The sequence below is a fragment of the Melampsora larici-populina genome, assembly GCF_000204055.1.
Source record: "Melampsora larici-populina 98AG31 unplaced genomic scaffold MELLAscaffold_21, whole genome shotgun sequence".
NCBI lineage: Eukaryota > Fungi > Basidiomycota > Pucciniomycetes > Pucciniales > Melampsoraceae > Melampsora > Melampsora laricis-populina.
Window position 1 is genome coordinate 1,104,711 of NW_006768785.1, and position 18,697 is coordinate 1,123,407.

The following is an 18,697-nucleotide window of genomic DNA, read 5'->3' on the forward strand; positions in this document are numbered from 1 at the left end:
ACGAAAGAAAGAAAGAAAGAAAGAAAGAATGTCATCACCAACCAATCAATCAGAACTAGCACCTTACTTAAATGCAATCTACTCAATATCATCTAACACTTTAAAACTAATTAGATACTTACCTGGTTCTGAAATCTTATTGCGTTATATCAAGTCATCTCATCAAAACGATCCATTTCGTACTTTACTTGAAATCTTATTAATCTTTTTTGTTATTAGAACTTGGAGACAATCTAGAACTAGAGGTGATGTAGGGACCGGTAAAAACTTTGTCAAATTGACTCAAAAGGTGGGTCTGATTTCTCTTTCTTTTCCTTTGATTACCTTTGGATTGATTTTTGGGTTTCTTTTTGGTTCAGGAAATCGATGAATTGGTATTGGAGTGGAAACCAGAACCATTAGTAGATCCACCCTTAAGATCAACCCAAGCCCTTTCAAGACCACCAATAATAATAGGTCCACCCATAACTAAACCTAAAATAATTTATGGAGAAGCAGCCGAAAGGTTTATCCAAAGTCCAGAAAACGAAGATAGTATAGACCCAAAAGATATTAAAGTAGTTTTGAATCTTGCTAGTGTGAACTTTGCTGGTTTGATTGGTAATGAACAAGTTAAACGTAAGGCGATTGAACAACTCAGAAGATCGGGTGTTGGATCTTGTGGTCCTCCTGGATTTTATGGAACTTTTGGTTTGTTTGCGATCTTCTTTTTTGATCAAATCAGATTCGAATTAAGAACGATCAACTGATTCTCAATCAAATACTTCTTTAGATGTTCATATGGAATTAGAACAAGACATAGCTAGATTCATCGGATTACAGTCCTCAATCATTTACGCCCAAGGTTTCTCAACTACTTCATCAGTAATCCCATCGTTTAGTAAAAGAGGTGATATAATAGTAGTAGATCGCGGTGTAAACTTTTCAATTCAAAAAGGTATTCAAATCTCTCGTTCTACCATCCGTTGGTATGATCATAATGATTCAAGCAGTTTAGAAAAAGTTTTAGAACAACTTAAATTAGAAGAAATTAAATTTAGAAGGAAATTAAGTAGGAAATTCATTATTACTGAAGGTCTTTTTGAATCTGATGGTCAACTGTGTGATCTACCTAACATCGTTTGAGTCTTTTTTCTTCTGTTAATTCTTAACAATTATAGTTTCGACCATTTTACTGATCTTTGTTTTGTGTTTTAGATCAAGCTGAAGGAAAAGTACAAGTTCAGGTTGATCCTGGATGAGACTTGGTCGGTCGGAAGCATCGGAAAGACTGGTCGTGGTCTTACCGAGTACTTTGGAGTCCCTGTACGTTTTCTTCAAATCGCGTCATCTAACTTAAAGAATCCAGAATCTGATAGATGTCAAATTTGATAGGCTACCTCAGTGGATATCTTAATCGGGTCACTAGCCACGAGTTTCAATTCTGGAGGAGGATTCTGTGCGGGTTCTAATGAAGTAGTAGCCCACCAACGTATCAATTCAGCTGCCTTAGTGTTCTCAGCAGCATTACCACCTTTATTGGCCTCAGCAGCATCTGAAACAATCAAAATTTTATCAGAAGAAGATGGAGAAGAAAGAATGAGAAGATTGAGAAAAAATATCTCAATTTTTAGAGATTCATTAAGTTCGATTTCAACTGAAGGATCTTCAACACCATTAATAAGGATCCCATCACATCCAGATTCACCAATGTTACATTTTAATTTAAAATCAATTGAACATGATGAACAAGAAAACGAAAAATTAAATTCATCATTATCATCTAATTGGAAACCTAAATCAAATCAAAATCAAGTTGATTTAATTTCAAAAGAAGATTTATCTTCATTTGAAGAACAAGAAGATTTATTACAATCTATTGTAGATAAATCTATCAAAGATAAATCGATTCTAATCACTCGTACTAAAAAAGTTTGGGAACAAGAGATTGATCCTATGCTACCTTCTATTAGGATTTGTTTATCAGCTGAACTTACTGAAAATGAAGTTGAAGAAGCTGGAATGAAATTGGTTGAAGTGATTAAAGAAGTTTTAGTTAAACCTTCTATTTGAAAACATTACTTTGTGTGTTTTATTTATTTATTTATTTATTCGACCTTTTTTAGATCTTCTTTTTGGTTCCTTTTTCTCAAATTGGTTGAGTGTGCTTTGATTTTTTTTGAGCAAAAGTTTTTGAGTTTCTCAAGTTCAAGTTTCTTCTATATTTCTTTATGTTCTATTTCTGATGATAATGAATTTCATATGTGATTGTGAATAAGTTAAAAGAGCAAGCATTTAGAAACAACAATTTACAGTCTTCAATTCAATTTCATTTATGACTTGAAATCATTTATCTGGCAGGGGTTACAATAAAATACATCATGAACAGTTGAAGGTTGTTTTGATCAATAACTTTTCATATACACATAGAGATTGTCAAATTGTTGATTGCCCAAAATTCTACTTTGAGCACAAAACCTCTTCAGCCTATCCTGATCTCATATAAAAGATATATGATGACAATAAGCCAAGAGTCTCATAATCAATACTATCATCTTTGAGTTCAGCCTCATATTTTAATATCAACACCCTTATAATTAAATGACCACCCTTGCACCATGTCTGTTTTTGTGTAGCACATCAGTGTGAACACAAAGAGTTTCAAAAGAGTTTGGAAGAGTTCTACTCCACTTCAAATAGCATTTTGACACTGAGTCACCTTTGTTGATACACCTTCAATATTGAGAGGTTTTCAATTTCTGAATACACCTTTGAAGAAGGGGTGCAGTCAGTGTTTTGTTGTCTGTTTGTTTTCAGTAGCAGCTTCTCCTCTGAACTTTTCTTGCTTGAAGATAAAGTCTTATGGAGTCTTTCATTATTGAAGCTGGCCCAGCCATCTCCTTCTGGTAGCAGTCATCTTAACTTTGACCAAAGACAGCTTAACTAGGGCCTTCCTCCTTCAAGACCAACAGATTAGGTATCAAAAAATGGTCCTTACAGTGATTTCAAAGTAAATGAATGAAACAACAAATTTGAAAGGATCCTGGTATCCACAGCCCCCTCTTATTCAACCCCAGTGAAAGGTTTAGTTGCTGTTGACACAAGTTGTGACAGTATGCCAGGCTGAACCACACTCTCAGCACTGAGAATTTTGAAGTTCACTCAAAAAGCTTTGCCTTTATGCAAACTATTTCCTAGCTCCATATCATCCAACTTCACAGATCACGACCCAACAACCTTGTCACCAACTAACAACACATCACACCTCAAAATTAATCTTGATGAAATGATATACCCATCCTCACAACAAGCTGAAGATGCACTGCAGAACTATGCCAAAGGATTAGGCTGATGGCTGAAAATCACCCATACCTGTTCTGATAAACACAAAAGAGCAAAGAGACGAGTCTTTTCCTGTTCTCATTGTGGAACACCTCAGCAAGTCATCAGTGCAGTTCAATCCACCTCAACTCAGCCTCCGTGATGCAGTCAGTCTGCTACAATTTGACACAAATAAATCACACACCAGTGCAAGATTGGGTCCTCCACAACTCATTTTACGCAGCTTGAAGGCTTCCAATCCCACTAACTTCTCAACCCGTCAAGACATCTAAAATTCGATCAAAAAACAAAAGATTTTGGACCTCAATGGACACACTCCGCTTGAAGCTTTGATAAACAGGTGAATGATGTATTCCATACCTATGAACTGGATTCTAATCACAGACTACTACATCTCTTTGTTGCCCCAAAAGCTAGTGTGAAGTTGGCTTTGGACTTCTAGAATTCTGATGTACTACTGATGGATACAACTTACAAAACCAATTGGCGAGATGCTTTGATGAAAATCATGTTCAACCAGAGTTGAGACCAACTGATTTTTGTGGTTCGTGTTTCAAATGCCCATCCGCTACATCATGGGAGTTTCACAAACCTGTCAGTCTACCTCTTTATGCTTTGGTTTAATGCAACAAGAAACCAAAGTGAACTATCAATGGGTTTGGAAGCAGATGAAGCTCTGCTTTGGGTCCAAGCTTTCAGATCTACAGGCTGTTGTGACTGATTGAGAACTTTCCTTGATTGATGCCCTGAAGGAAACTCTGCCATATGCTAAGAATATGCTCTGCAAGTGGCATATCAAGAATAATCTCCAAGCCGACATCAAGATGACAGTAACAGACAGAAAATGGAAAACATTCCAAAACAGCTGGCAGGAAATTTGCAACTTGGTCTCTTCTGAAGATTTTGAAGCACAGTTTGAGGCTCTTCAAACCAATATGGGTGCAACTCCTTTTGTCAACCGGAAAAGGTTTTGGTTTTTGCTGTGCAAAAACTTATATTTTATTGACAAAACAATCCAACACTAAAATTTACATATTTAATAAACAGTAAAAAGAACATGCAAAAGTAATACCTACAACTCTACCACTCAGTTTCAAGAGTGTAATATTAGTATGATCATCAGGACAAATTTTCTCCTGATTGAGAAACATACCCCTATATTAGAAATGACATAATAATCAATAAATACCACATCTGCTTATCCTAAACCAGCCAAGTTACCAATTAGGATGGTAACTACTAAAATCCGCATCACACAGCCAAGGAGCTGTCAAACAAAACCCTGACCAGGTATAACAAGTATTAACAAACCTTCCATGCAGTGAAACCAGGGACCAGTCCAGATTTAACTATAATGAAATAAACTACCCTGAGCAACTATAATAACCCACTGGCACCACCATGATCAAAACAAGGTTATCAGTTAAAGCCATCCCATTAACAAGAAAGAACAAAGTTCCCCTTATCCTGTTATGACATCAACCAATATTCACATTTGCCTTTTCCTGTTAAAAGATCAAATGCCACCTGTTTCCACATCTGCTTGAAAAATTACTTGTTACACTTTAGAAACTCTGAGCCTATGTATTAGATTTCCTTTAGCTTTGACTATTGTTATTGTCCAGACCCTTTTTCCCTGTTAATTTACCTCCTACTCCCAGGATGTTACAAATTGTTTAGCTTGAGCTATCTGACTAACATTTCTCAAAGCTAAAGTGTCACCCAGGATCATTTTACCTTAGTGCATATTCACCTTGGCAGGTTGTATAAGTGATTGCAATTTACTAACCCACTGGCAGCAGTTCATATTCCGCACCACAGACAATTATAAGCAACAATTATAGTTCTAAAGTTTACTTACAAAGGACCAAAAATAACTTCCCTCTAGTTTAGAATAATATTCTAAGCCCAAAAAGATACATTTTGTAAGTATCATTTAGATCCATGTACTACAAATTTCCACTTGCTTTGAGTCTCAAGCTGACACCTTTCAATTACATCAAGAGTACCTGGGTGATCCACAAGGAAAATCTTGTAACTGCTTGGACAAAGGATGTGAAACATTTTGGTCACACTGTCACCTCTTGGAATGAAGGCTGGCATTAAAGGCTGGGTCTGAACATCAATTGTCAATCTGGCAACTGTATGCACCAAGCTTGAATTTGTTTGTCAACAGCAAAGAGTAGGATAAATAAGCAGATATCATTTGATCAAACTCATACTTTATATTGACTTTGTCCTCAAATGTGGCAAGATGTCAACAGAAAAATCTGACCCTACACACTACTTGAGGTAAGCTCTGGTCTAGCTTATAAAGATACTTAATTTTTCCTCTTATAGCTATGAAATCATAATTAATTACTTTTATGATGTTGTCTACTTTGGCTTCCTTCTGCAACCCATTTCTTGTACCAAGGCTATATGAGATCTCCGCCATATAAGACTAAATAATTTCCTCTCTATTGTATCTCTTTTCTTCAAGCATTCTTACCTTGTTGTTTCTTGTACAATCAGGTACATCACTTTACTTGAATCGTGTTCTTCATACATTGCTGAGAACACTCCGTACGTACTTCCTAAAGCTCAACTCTTTATATAACTTTCCCCCATCATTTCCCCTCTATGATACATCCTAAACCCCAAGGATCAATAGACCTACAAGCAGTATCAAAAAGCCCTCTCTTTGGACAACACCAATACCTTCACCTACATAATTTCTGGATCAAGAGGATTTCCCTGTGCCCACTTCCTCAAGTAATTAAATCAAGCAATCGAAAAAAGAGTATTGTAACATCAAGTATTGTACTTGTGAACACATCAACTTTTCAAGCCAAATTGAACATGTGCAAATCAGCAGAGGGGTAATCTTATCACACCACCCACCATACCCGGGGGACCCTCACCCTCTTGGGCTTGGAGAAGGGGTTTTGTCAACTTAGGCAGAGGAACCAACCCTGGGCCAGCAACGCAGGTGTTGCGTGCTGCGCTGTGGTTGCGTTGCGGTTTTTCTGACCGCACCGCACCGTAGAATCAATTTTAAGGTTGCGGCCTGACCCGCAGTGCAACAAGATCGCTCAGATTGGTGTTTTTTTGGGGGCACAACAACGTTTGTTGTGTTGCTGCCCCCAAAAACTTACAAATTGACGTTTTTTTGGCGCTGTTGCGCCTGTTGCATTGCGCAACTGTTGAGGCGCCGCGCAGCCTAGCCTTGACTTTTGTTGTTGCGGTACTTCCCGCAACGCAGCGTCTGTTGCTTGTTGGTGTTGCGTGTTGCGGAGCAACGCATCCAAAAACGGATGTGCTGCGGCGCGTTGCGTTGCTGGCACAGGGTTGGAGGAAGGGATCTTATGAAACACAGCTTTTGATTTGGGGCATTGAAGCCCTTCCATGAGCTTGCTACACAAAAGTAGCTCTTGGGAATAAGAAAACCACAGATAAGAACTTATATCAAAAGTAATTCCAATGTTGGAGATCCACCACAGATCTTGATCCAAGATTCTAGAAGTCCAAGATAGACTGACCTAAAGATTTTGGAGTGAGATCGTGATGACTTTACGGATTCAAAAAAGGAATATAAGCTGAAGAATTGCTTAAAAACCGGTAATTAGGGGAGGGCTTGCCTTATGAAATCACGGGGGATTGATATGCCAAAGTACATGAATGATTCTAAGGTCTGGACCAATCACTTTTACAATCAAAATATCCAAAACCTCTATCCGCAAGATCAGGGGCAACCTTGTCACAAGTGCCAGTGACAAGTCAGGTGCGTATGATGCGGAGCTACTTATAACTTTTGGAGTGGTGGTGAAGTTAGATGGAAGACAATGGTTTCACATGGCTACGAGCTTCCTCTCTAAAAGTCGATCAAGCTCGAGATTTGATCAAGGTTTTAAAATTTCCTGAGTTCATATAAAGCTCCAGTCAAGAGTAATTTATACCGTCAAATATTTTGTATCAGATCTATTTCGTTCAATCCTTAAAATTTTAGACATGTCAAAGCAAAAGACAAGACCTCAATTAGATTTAACACTTTATCTTGTGACTTCATCCGATAATCTAGCTCCAGGTTCGACAATCGAATCAACCGTTCAATCTGCAATCTTAGGAGGTGTTACAATAGTTCAATTAAGGGAAAAAGAACTTGGAACTCGAGAATTTTTAAAATTAGCCATTTCACTTCGAAACATTTGTCATCAAGCTATTCCAAAAGTCACTTTTATTGTTAATGATCGAATCGATATTGCACTTGCTTCTGATGCAGATGGAGTTCATCTTGGTCAAGATGATATGCCGATTGAAGAAGCAAGAAAGTGGTTAGGTCCAAATGCCGTGATCGGGATTAGTACTAATACGATTGAAGAAGCTATCGATGCAGTAGAACGAAAAGCTGATTATCTTGGTATTGGAACATGTTGGCCTACGGGCACTAAAGTCATTCCGGACCACAAGATCATAGGTGAGCATTATCATCAAGAAGCTACACTTGATCGGTTCGACTATAAGACGCTGATGACTTTTTTCGATACCCGTTCGACAGGTCCAAGAGGAGTTAAAAAGATTCGAGACGAATTAACTCTACGAGGGCTCAAGATCCCGGCAGTCACTATTGGTACGACCTGCTTCTTTTCTAGCGAGTTTTATAGTCATCCTGAACTAATATATGTATTCGATTCTAAATAAACCTCATGAAAATCAATATTTTCTTCAATCTCATCTCACTTTCAACTCTTGTGAATTTCGTTGGATCGCAGGTGGGATCAAGTGGGAAAACGTCACTCGAACTCTATACGGATGTGTCTCTACCGCACCATCAGGAGCTCTCGATCCAATCGAAGGAATCGCCGTAGTTTCAGCAATCATGTCATCCGATCAACCTCAAGTAGAAGCTCGAAGACTTCGACAAACCCTTGATAAACATAACATCGCACTTGAATCTTTTTCAAGCCGTCAATCAAAACCTTCAATCCTTTCATCACAAGGAACAGACTCATACTCTGAATACTTATCATCAGTGATCGCCTTCAAATGTGCACATGATTGTCGACAACTCATTCATCATATCACCAATACAGTTGTCCAAAACGATTGTGCAAATCTCACATTAGCCTTAAGATGTTCTCCAATGATGTCATCAAGTATAGAAGAAGTCGAAGAATTAGTCGAAACCTGTTCAGATAGTTTGGTCATCAATCTAGGTACTTTAGATCAAACTCAAATCATGGCCATGAAATTGGCAGGACGTCAAGCCAACTTGGCTTACAAACCTGTCGTCTTTGATCCTGTGGGAGTTGGAGCAAGTCAGTTTCGTCAAAAAGTCACAGATGGTATGTTTGATCAAGAATCGGATTCATTGATACCTTTCGAACAAAGTTTACTATCGATGCTAACCCCATCAATCTTGATATGGTTGTTCTTCAACTTTTCGCATCGGCTCAAACTATGTAGAACTATTGAATTATGTTCAGATGAGTTACATTAAAGGAAACGAAGGCGAAATAGCTTCTTTAGCAAACCATAGTGCAGCAAGTTCACATGGTGTAGATTCCAAAGGATCTTTACCTGATCCAGCTCGAGTGGTAAGGGACTTAGCCCGAAAAGAACGTAGGTTTAGTTCTTGTTTTTGATCTTGAGTCCTCGAACAAATTGTACTTAATCATCGTCTTTTTTGTGATTAGGTTGTGTGGTGATAATGACCGGAAAGGTTGACTATGTTTCAGATGGGATGCATGTCATCAAACTTGAAAATGGTGTTAAAATGTTAGCATCCATCACCGGTAGTGGTTGTATGGTAGGTAAGTAATCTTTTTCATTACTTCACTCGATCTTCATAACTTGTTACATCTCCTGAGGAAATCCACCCTTCCTATCTCCTTATCCTTCTCTGGTTTTGGGTTTTTCTAGGTACTGCTATTGGATGTTTTGCATCCATTACAAATGCCATGAGGAAAGGTAAATTAGCTGTACCTTTTACAAACCTAATCGATTTCGAAACAAGAATGTTAGACGCAGCAATCTGTGGAGTTTCATCTGTTAATGTAAGTATCAAAAATCATTTTATTCGAAGTACGAGAATATTAAGACCACTTGAACTTTTTAGATCGCTGCTGAATTGGCAATCTCACATTCAAATGTGACCGGACCAAACTCATTTGTGAGTACCAATTTAATCACAATTTATGTTTATAAAATGCAGTTTGCTAACCGGTTTTGATCTCATGAACAATTGAACAGCGGGCAGCATTGATTGATGAAGTTTATCATTTAACTCCAGAGAAGATCAAATCTATGATCAAAATCAGTGAAGTAGTTGTAGATTGATTATCTTAAACTACACAAAAATATTTCAATATCTTACCGTCTTACCTTCAATATACTCAAGTATTAAACTCATTTCTAGCAAAGTTCAAATACAACATCTTTTGGATATAGCAATCATATTAAACTTTGTATCTTGTTTGAGCCTTCCTTGATTCAGTTGTGTTTCCAGTCAGCAAGACTTTTTCTCTGATATCTTGCATAAATTTCTTATCACCTTTCAATTTGCTTTTGTTTCTCGAATGACTGCATTCAATTGACATGTCAGAATTTGTAGCTTAAATGACACAAGATATAGTATATGTGGGTGCCCAGGTGTTCCTAGCTATGGACTTAAAATGCAGTGCAGATGCCAAATGAACTGGGGCCTCTATTCTGTTTTGTGGTACCAACGAATCCTTCAATACCTCTTACAGAAAAAGAAAAATCATACAGTCACACACAACCTATCATCTAGAAGCTGTACTGTGTGAGCAAAAAAGGCAAAAGACACAAAAAAGTATCGGAAAAAAAGATTGAATTCATTGCCAGAATTTAAGAGAAACAAATAAAATTACTTCAAAAAGAGACTTACAAAAAGAAACCAATACAACAAACCACAATAAAAAAAAGTTACAGAAAAGAGCACAACAATTGAAAAAAAAAGATGAATAAAATAAAAAAGAATCCAATATATATATATATATATATGCTAGATGATGGAAATCAATAAAGAAAAGACAGGAGAAGAATAGGAATAGAAGAGTTAAAAGTTCAAAATTGATGGATTGATAGAAAAGAAGTCAAAAAAAAGTAAAAAGTTCTACTACAGATCACGTTTATGTATCAGGTGAAAAAATGAAGAAAATGAAAAATCATATGAATAAAACAAAAGCAAAAAACACAAATGCTAAAACAATAGACAAAGAAGAAAAAAAAACATGATTTCTTTTAGTTTCTATCAAAATCTATTTGATTCCTCTCCTCTCCTTGAAAGATTTTTTTATGAAATGTCAAACATACAACAAGTTTCTTACGAAAAAAAAGAAACTCGATAAATAGAAATGGAAAAAAGTTTTTCTTCTTGATCAAGATGAGAATGATGAGATTTGAGGTTCTTCAACTAGTATCGAGTCAATTACTCCTTTATAATCAGGCAGATATCTAAAATTTCCTACATCTGTTTGTCGATTCGCTCTAGCAATAGCTACACATCTGCAAGTTCAAAAAAAATGCACAAATTAATCTTTGAGGAACGCTCAAGACAAAACTTTTCCAGGTCACACTTACCGACTCATAGATGCATCCAGATCTGCTTTCCTCAAAGGTTTGGTAACATACTCATCTACAAATTCAAAAAAAGACATTGTCAATAATCAAACTCATCTCTCTCAATAACAAAAAATGCTTTCTCACCCATTCCGGCATCAATACATCTTTCACGATCACCAATCCTAATTATGGAAAAAACAAGATGAGTTCTCTGTGGTGACATGGCTCCATTGATGATGAAATCTTACGTACATCGCATGAGCAGTAAGCGCAATGATAGGTACTCGTTCCAGATGATGTTCCTCTTCATGTCTCCGAATCAAAGAAGTAGCCTCCAATCCACCCCTATAACAAAGCCGGACAAAGAAAGATCATAACACATCAGCAAAGAAATATATGTCTGTAATCACAACACTACTCACATCGTCGGCATCGATACATCCATCAAAACAAGATCATAAGTGTTTTTGGTTGCAGCCTCAACTGCTCTTGCTCCATTATCTACCACTTCAACTTTATGTCCTCCCATGTCTAATAACTTCGTTGCAACCTTTTGATTGACGTGATTATCTTCTGCTAATAAGATTTTGTAAACTGTTGAACAATTTGAAGCTGCAGTTGTCAAGGTTTGTTCGAGAGCAGGTACGAGCGCATTGAAAAGGTTGGCAGGTGAAACTGGAAATTCGATACAATTTGCAATACCATAGTCTAGACAGATCCTGGGTTGATTATAAGATGAAGATGTCGTTCAATAAGCCTCCCTCGTTGTAGACACTGAAAACTCAAATGAACGTTGAACTTACTTGATATCCAACCTCGGTAGCTTGCGACAAATCAAAACTGTTGGGATATACCTCAACCCTTCAATCTCACGTAATTCAGCAATTTGGTCCAACTGTTCGAAGCAAAAAGTAAGGCATCATGTAAATCTCTGTAGCTCAAATCTTCCCGAAAACATCTTCAAAGACTTACCGAATCAACAATGATAGCACTCCACTTCAAATCCAGATCTTGTGAAGCCAATAAATCAGCTTCAGCCAAAGATTCCACAACAGTCAGTGATAAACCAATCTCTTTGGCTACTTTTGCAATTTCAATCTCTTCTCCTAATTCTCTAGCCACAATAATGATTCTAGCTTGAGGATAGACGACTGATTTTTTCGCCCATTCATCTGAACTAGGATCATCATCTGGTTTGACTGTGATGCTGAAGAAAAACTTTGATCCATAATTGTATTCACTCTCAACCCAAAGTGTACCGCCCATTAAGTTCACTAATCGTTTCGATATTGTCAGACCAAGTCCAGTTCCACCGTATTTTCTTGTGGTCGATCCATCCGCTTGACAGAACGTATCAAAGATCAAATCGAGTTTGTCAGGCTTGATACCAATTCCAGTGTCAAACACACAAAACTCTAGCCTAAATTCATCGGTAATCGGATCCTGATATGCCACTTCACAACTCAATCCTACGTGTCCACCAGACGTAAACTTGATGGCGTTTCCAATCTAAGAAAATAAATCACATCAATAGTGACTCAAAAAGCTCATTCCTAAACCACAACAACTGACCAAATTGGTAATGACTTGTCTCATTCTGAACGGATCACCGACCACAAAGTCAGGTACATCAGGCGCAATATCAAACACGAGTTGTAAGTTGCTTGTCAACGCTTTCACAGCCAAAGACTTGAGGACTAATTCGACAAGACCATCTATCAGCGTCCACTTTGAGTAAAGTCCGAGAGATAAAGAGAAACTGACCTCCAAATACCGCAGTGCGAAGTGCAAAAGGCACTTTTTCAATGGTCATACGACCAGCTTCAATCTTGCTAAGATCAAGCACATCATCTAAAAAGAAAACTCATGTTAACACATATAAATTAAACCCTTCACAGATGAAAAAAACCAGCTCACCGATTATTAACAATAGATTGTTAGCCATGGCATGTACAATTGTCAAATTCTCTCTCTGTTGTCTAGTCAGCTCAGTAGCCAACGTAATCTGAGTCATCCCAATGATCCCGTTCATAGGTGTTCGAATTTCCTAAAAAACCAAATCAACCCGGTGAGTAATCATATCGAGACCAAAGAAAAGAAATCAACTCACGTGACTCATATTAGCCAAGAACTCAGATTTGGATCGATTAGCCAACTCAGCCGCCTCACGAGCTGCTGTATTCTTTTGTAAAGCATCTCTCAGACTAAACACCATAGAGTTAATTTGATTCTTTAAGCTGTTCATTTCTCCAGATGCCTCAACCGTCACGAAGGCGCTAAAGTCTCCATTGGTAGCTGCCGATGAAATCTGTGCAAAAGCTCTCACTTGGGCTAGTCATAGAGACATGGATCAGGGTTTAGTTCTCAAGGTAAAAGATAAAGACACATACCTGTCAAATTCAATGCCATCCTGTTCACGTGTTTTGTCAAATCTTGCCACGTTCCATCGATATCGGTGACATGTGCAGTAACACCCAAGTTTCCTATCAAATCAATCAAAATTAGTTTCAATTTCGATCCCCTTGCCCTCTCTCTCAATCAACTCACCGTTCTTTCCCACTTCCAAACATACTTTACCGACTTCAAGTGCGAAGATATTCAGGCGATCTATCATTGAGTTCTATTTCCAAAAATTTCAAAACAAACATCAACACGACTTACCTCCTGTGAGTAAAAGAATCAAAAACTTACAACTGTATCTCTCAATTGAGCAATCTCACCAGCTGCCTCGATATCGACTTTCATCGTCAAATCACCTTGTGCAACAGCAGTGGTGGTGATAGCAATCGATCGGACCTGGCTCGTCAATCTATCCACCATAGTGTTGACACTGGTGTACACGTTTCATACGTCAGACAAAGAGACCTCGACGAACTAAATGAGATATGTGAAGAAAACTTACCAGTCCGTCAAATTGCGCCATTCTCCATTCACACCTTCTACATTGGCTCGACCACCTATTTCAAAAGGATTAGTAAAACCTCTTGTGAAATCCAGAAAGAATCTTACTCACCCAGCTTTCCATCAAACCCGACTTCTCTTGCAACTCTGCAAAAGAAAAACCAAAAACTTCACTGAGTAAAGGATTATAAAACCCGTAGAGTGTTTTGAACTTCACAAACCTCGTGACTTCAGAAGCAAACAATCTCAAAGAATCTACCATCCCATTAACGGTAGATTTCAATTCAAGAACTTCACCCTTAACATCCACTTCAATCTTTTGACTTAAGTCTCCTTTAGCCACAGCTGTAGTCACCTTGGCGATGCCACGAACTTGAGTGGTAAGATTATGTGCCATCGTATTCACATTGTCTGTCAAGGTACGCCAAGTTCCAAAGACATCTTGAACTTGAGCTTTGCCTCCGAGTTTACCTGTGACGTCAATCAAAACTAACGTCAATTCAACTGAAGTCATGTTCGTTGCTATGAATGGACTAACCTTCGGTTCCGACCTAGCTCAACATAAAACAAGGGATTCGAAGTATTAATAACAGATTACTTCAAAGCACTGAAGCAAAGGAGCTCTTTCTTACCTCTAAAGCCACACGACTGACTTCCTCAGCAAACGAACGAAGAGTAGACACCATCAAGTTGACTGTCGATTTCAAAGCCAAAATTTCACCTTGGGCAGAAACCGTAATAAGTCGCGTAAGATCACCCTTGGCAACACAAGTCGTCACAATCGCAATCTCTCGCACTTGATCCGTCAAGTTCTTGGCCATTCGATTCACATTTGATGTCAACTCTAACCAAACTCCTTGAACATCTTCAACGACCGCTTGGCCACCCTGTGAGCAAAGGAAAGCATTTAAAAATCAGACAAAAAGACGTATGATGGCTGAGATGGGAAACTTGTCTTACAAGATTTCCATGGACTCCCGTCTCCAAGGCTACACGAGTAACCTCAATGGTGAAGACTTTCAGCTTGTCCACCATACCTAAAGACCGATCATGTAAGCAAAAAGGTCACAAACAGATTGATTTTGATTTGAAGACCTACCATTGACAGTTTGTTTGAGTTCGGCCATTTCTCCCATCACTTCAACTTCGATTTTATGATTCAAATCACCAGCAGCAATCGCACTGGTGACAGTAGCAATGGATCGAACTTGACTTGTCAAGTTACTCGCCATTTGATTGACATTGTCTCTCAATGTTTTCCATGTGCCTTCAACACCGTGAACAACGGCTTGGCCTCCCAATCTGTAATCATGACAAACCAAATAAGACGAGCGTAAAATGAGCGAAAATGGCGGTGAATTGTAACATACCTTCCTTTAGTTCCAACATCGAGAGCGACCCGACTGACTTCTTCAGCAAATGACCTCAACTGATCAGTCATATCATTGATCGTGATTGCCAATTCCTGAACTTCACCCTTAGCCTCAACCTGAATCTTTTGACTAAGATCACCACGTGAGATAGATTTAGTAACCATGGCAATAGCTCGAACTTGTTCCGAAAGGTTGGCTGCCAATGTATTCACTACATCGGTCAATTCTCTCCAGGCCCCTTCTGCCCCTTCAACGATTGCTTGTCCACCTAATCGGCCTAGATATATTTGAAAAACAAAGGATGATGAGAAAGCGCAAGAGCTAGAGGATTTACGATTTACTGACCTTCAGTTCCGACCTATGAAAGCGTAAGATTGCGTTAGTGTGAATTGTCAATGCCTACAACGGGTCGTGAATGTAAAGTTTGAACTTGCCTCAATGGACACTCTTGTCACTTCACCAGCGAAACATCTCAATTGTTGAACCATTCCGTTGACAACAGCTTTCAATTCCGTTAAATCATGTCCTTGGACGTTGATGGTCACGGTTTGTGAAAGATCACCTCTAGCTACAGCCTGCAAATGAACGAAAACTCGTCAACTTGTGTCTTCCTCTCTAACAAATACAGACACAACATACCTTGCAAACACGAGCGAAATCTCGAACTTGAGCTTTAAGTAACTTCAACTCTTCTTCAGCTGTGAGTTCCTTGTTGTTGATAATGATTTTAGATCTTGCATGACCTTCAACTTCTTCAGCCTCAGCTCGTTCGTCTACATTCCTACCTCCTCCTACATCATAAATAATTTCAGAATTGATAGGTAATGAAGAAATATTTGAAGGTGCATGACTTGGATTAGTTTGATCAGCTAAATGAACCAATTTATCATCTAATAATTGAATCAATCCATTCAACACGATAATCTCATTCTGTTGTAGACAATCATGATGCTCTCGTCCATCTCGATTAGGATTCGTTGGATTACTCAAAGATGAATTTTTCAAAATATATTCATTCAATTCGAGACGGATTCGATGGTATTGATCTATTAATTCACCAGGATTGAAATCTGAAGCTGATGTAGTGATAGGTGAGAGTGATTGGATTTTCAGGAATTGTTCAGCCAAAAAATCAGTGAATGGAACTCGATGTTTGAAATTGTTAACGGATGGTAAGTAGCTCAATGATGAGATGGGTGGTGGCGGTGGTGGTGGTAGGCCTTCTGCGACCGGTGCTTTACCAGTTGCGGTCGAAGTCACTGTAGAGTCAGTTCCTTTTGCTGGTTGAGCTGCCGATGACTTATTAAGATCATTAGATTTGACTGTGGAAAGATGTGACAAGAATAAAAAACGAGTGTCAACATGATTCATCAGGTGCATACAATCAAAAGATGAAATTCGTACCATGAACGGCAGGTTGAGCATTAGGTAAAGACTTGATTTGATTAACTGAAATCACCGGGGTACTACTAACCAAGAGGGTTGGTTGAGAAGCTTTGGTCTCACGATTCACTAAATCTTGTTTCTTCGGAGTTGAGTCAGAATACTTGAATGTAGGTGTTTTGAAATCGTCATGGATCGTCGAAATCATAGTCGGTAATTGTCCCAAGAAAGGAGTTGAGATGGGAGGCGAAGGTGATTGAATGGTGGTAGTACTCGAAGGAAGTTCAGAAGAAACTGATTGTTGTAAGAAAGCCAAGATAGGCGATTGGTATTGAGTGATATGATGTTTAGTAGATGAAGAGGATTGAGTCGAATGATTGCTGATCCGAGTAGCTGGTTTGGGTGTTGGCCAATGATCAGAACAACTACTGGTAGCAAGTTGTTGATCAAGTATATATTCTTCTTCTTCTCCACTTCCGTTACTGATGCATGGACTTTGATCAGAACACAAATCTTCAAAAGATGTGTAAGATTCGTCTCCAGAAGTACTGATCTGATCACCAATGCTACTAGATCGATTACTGCTGATTGGACTGAGATCTTTGATTTTAGGACGTTGAGGATGAGGCAGAAGAGCCACTGAGATGGGAGTTGGATGACTATGAATCGAAAGAGAACCCTTAGGATTTGGAAAGTCCAAAGTAGATTGATTAGAAGTTTCAAAGTTGGAATTCGTTCGTTTTAATGGTTGAGAGGTTGGGTATGAATTCAATGCAAGGTCCGGTAAGTGAGAGCGGCCCGAAGTAGGAGGTTGAAGATGTTCAGACATGAGTCAAAAAGAAATTGATGAATTGATATTACGTTAAGAGATTTGAATCAAGATCGATGGCTAGACTGTATAGTAAGATGACTGATAATCAAATCAAAAATAAAAAATAAAAAATCAAAAGGAACATAGATCGAAAGTAGCAGACAAAAAGAAAAAGATGAGAAGGGTCAACAAGAATATCAGGTTACACCACATTCAGATCAAAATCAAATCAAGTCAAATGAAATTCAATTTAACCTATTCGAATCAATCAAACAAACAAAACAAATACCATCAAAATCAAAATCAATTCATCACCATCTCATCACAAGAAGATCACTTACAATCGGTTGGTCAAATTGTCAATTGTATGCGCAGTACATAATTCATTCATGGCGAATTATTGTCGATTTCGGCAAAACAGATTAAGAAAGAAAGAAAAAAAGAAAGGTTTTGGAAGGTTTAAGTAAAGTTGATATCATGAAACTTGAAGTCAACAAAAAAAATACAAAAAAAATCAAAAAATCCGGTAAACTTACCCTTTAATTTTGCTGTAGATTGATTTCCAAAGAAATCTTTGTGAAAAAAATGGGTATTTTTTCCTTTATAGTTTCAATTTGATTAAAAAGTTCCTACCAAGAAGAAAGACTCAATCTCTTGTAAGTTAATGAAGATTCAAGAATTTCAAACTTGACTTACTTTTCTTGTTAGTTTTGTATTACAAATCTGATCAAGAGATGTAAGATTGGTTGATATTTGTAAGGATTGATAGAACAGGGGAATATATTTAATTGAATGAACAATTAAACAGAACGAAGGTAGTTGAAGTCAGATTAATGGATAGTGATGACGATAAAGGTCAGATGAGAAAGGTAAAAGATTGAAGTAGTTAAAGGTTTTTAAAGAATCTGGGGATTTGGAGATTTGAAGGATAGTTGATTAGGCGAAGATTAGAAGTGATGAAGAAGTAAATTGAATTTGGATTAAGTTTGATGAGAATTGGTAAGATTGATTGATAAAGTCTAGATGACGATGATGATGATGATGGTGATGGATGAGGAATGATGACGAATTAAAATGGATTGGAGCTCTAGATCGTACCTTTTGATGAAGTTTTTGAGTCCTTTTTGGTAAGAAATCAACAAAGCGCGTTATCAAGTGATCTATCTTCTACAATTTCAATTCAGTCATTCAAGTCTTTTAATCATAGCCATCTTCAATCAAAATTAAATATTAAACTTACTTTCTCAAATCACGTGGTAGTGAGTACTCATTGAAATTCACCCTTCTAAATCGTCACGGATCACTCCACTTTGGAATTTTCTCTTTTAGAATCTTTAATTTT

The 18,697-nt window shown here is 37.9% G+C and overlaps 3 protein-coding genes across 3 annotated transcripts; 2 read left to right on the top strand and 1 right to left on the bottom strand.

Moving 5' to 3' along the window:
* MELLADRAFT_43664 (uncharacterized protein) lies at positions 1-2,260 on the top strand (the record flags this gene model as incomplete). Its single annotated transcript, XM_007410618.1, has 5 exons — positions 1-289; positions 360-690; positions 773-1,119; positions 1,198-1,305; positions 1,375-2,260. 5 exons carry the CDS (start codon positions 29-31, stop codon positions 2,050-2,052), a joined length of 1,725 nt encoding a protein of 574 aa, XP_007410680.1.
* Positions 2,261-7,311: 5,051 nt separating this feature from the next.
* Positions 7,312-9,639, top strand: MELLADRAFT_63716 (uncharacterized protein; the record flags this gene model as incomplete). The annotated part of the gene is made up of 7 exons (XM_007410619.1): positions 7,312-7,930; positions 8,073-8,645; positions 8,767-8,922; positions 8,997-9,113; positions 9,223-9,356; positions 9,419-9,472; positions 9,553-9,639. 7 exons carry the CDS (start codon positions 7,312-7,314, stop codon positions 9,637-9,639), a joined length of 1,740 nt encoding a protein of 579 aa, XP_007410681.1.
* A 497-nt stretch (positions 9,640-10,136) lies between these two features.
* MELLADRAFT_43665 (uncharacterized protein) lies at positions 10,137-16,023 on the bottom strand (the record flags this gene model as incomplete). Its single annotated transcript, XM_007410644.1, has 25 exons — positions 10,137-10,830; positions 10,906-10,960; positions 11,032-11,069; positions 11,140-11,232; positions 11,310-11,606; positions 11,691-11,782; positions 11,860-12,396; positions 12,460-12,584; positions 12,652-12,738; positions 12,805-12,934; positions 12,998-13,218; positions 13,278-13,370; positions 13,435-13,507; positions 13,579-13,717; positions 13,790-13,844; positions 13,901-13,935; positions 14,010-14,259; positions 14,327-14,339; positions 14,421-14,675; positions 14,749-14,825; positions 14,888-15,090; positions 15,159-15,438; positions 15,507-15,519; positions 15,596-15,736; positions 15,801-16,023. The coding sequence occupies 24 exons, from the start codon at positions 15,647-15,649 to the stop codon at positions 10,704-10,706; spliced, it is 3,342 nt and encodes a 1,113-aa protein (XP_007410706.1).
* Positions 16,024-18,697: the final 2,674 nt, after the last annotated feature.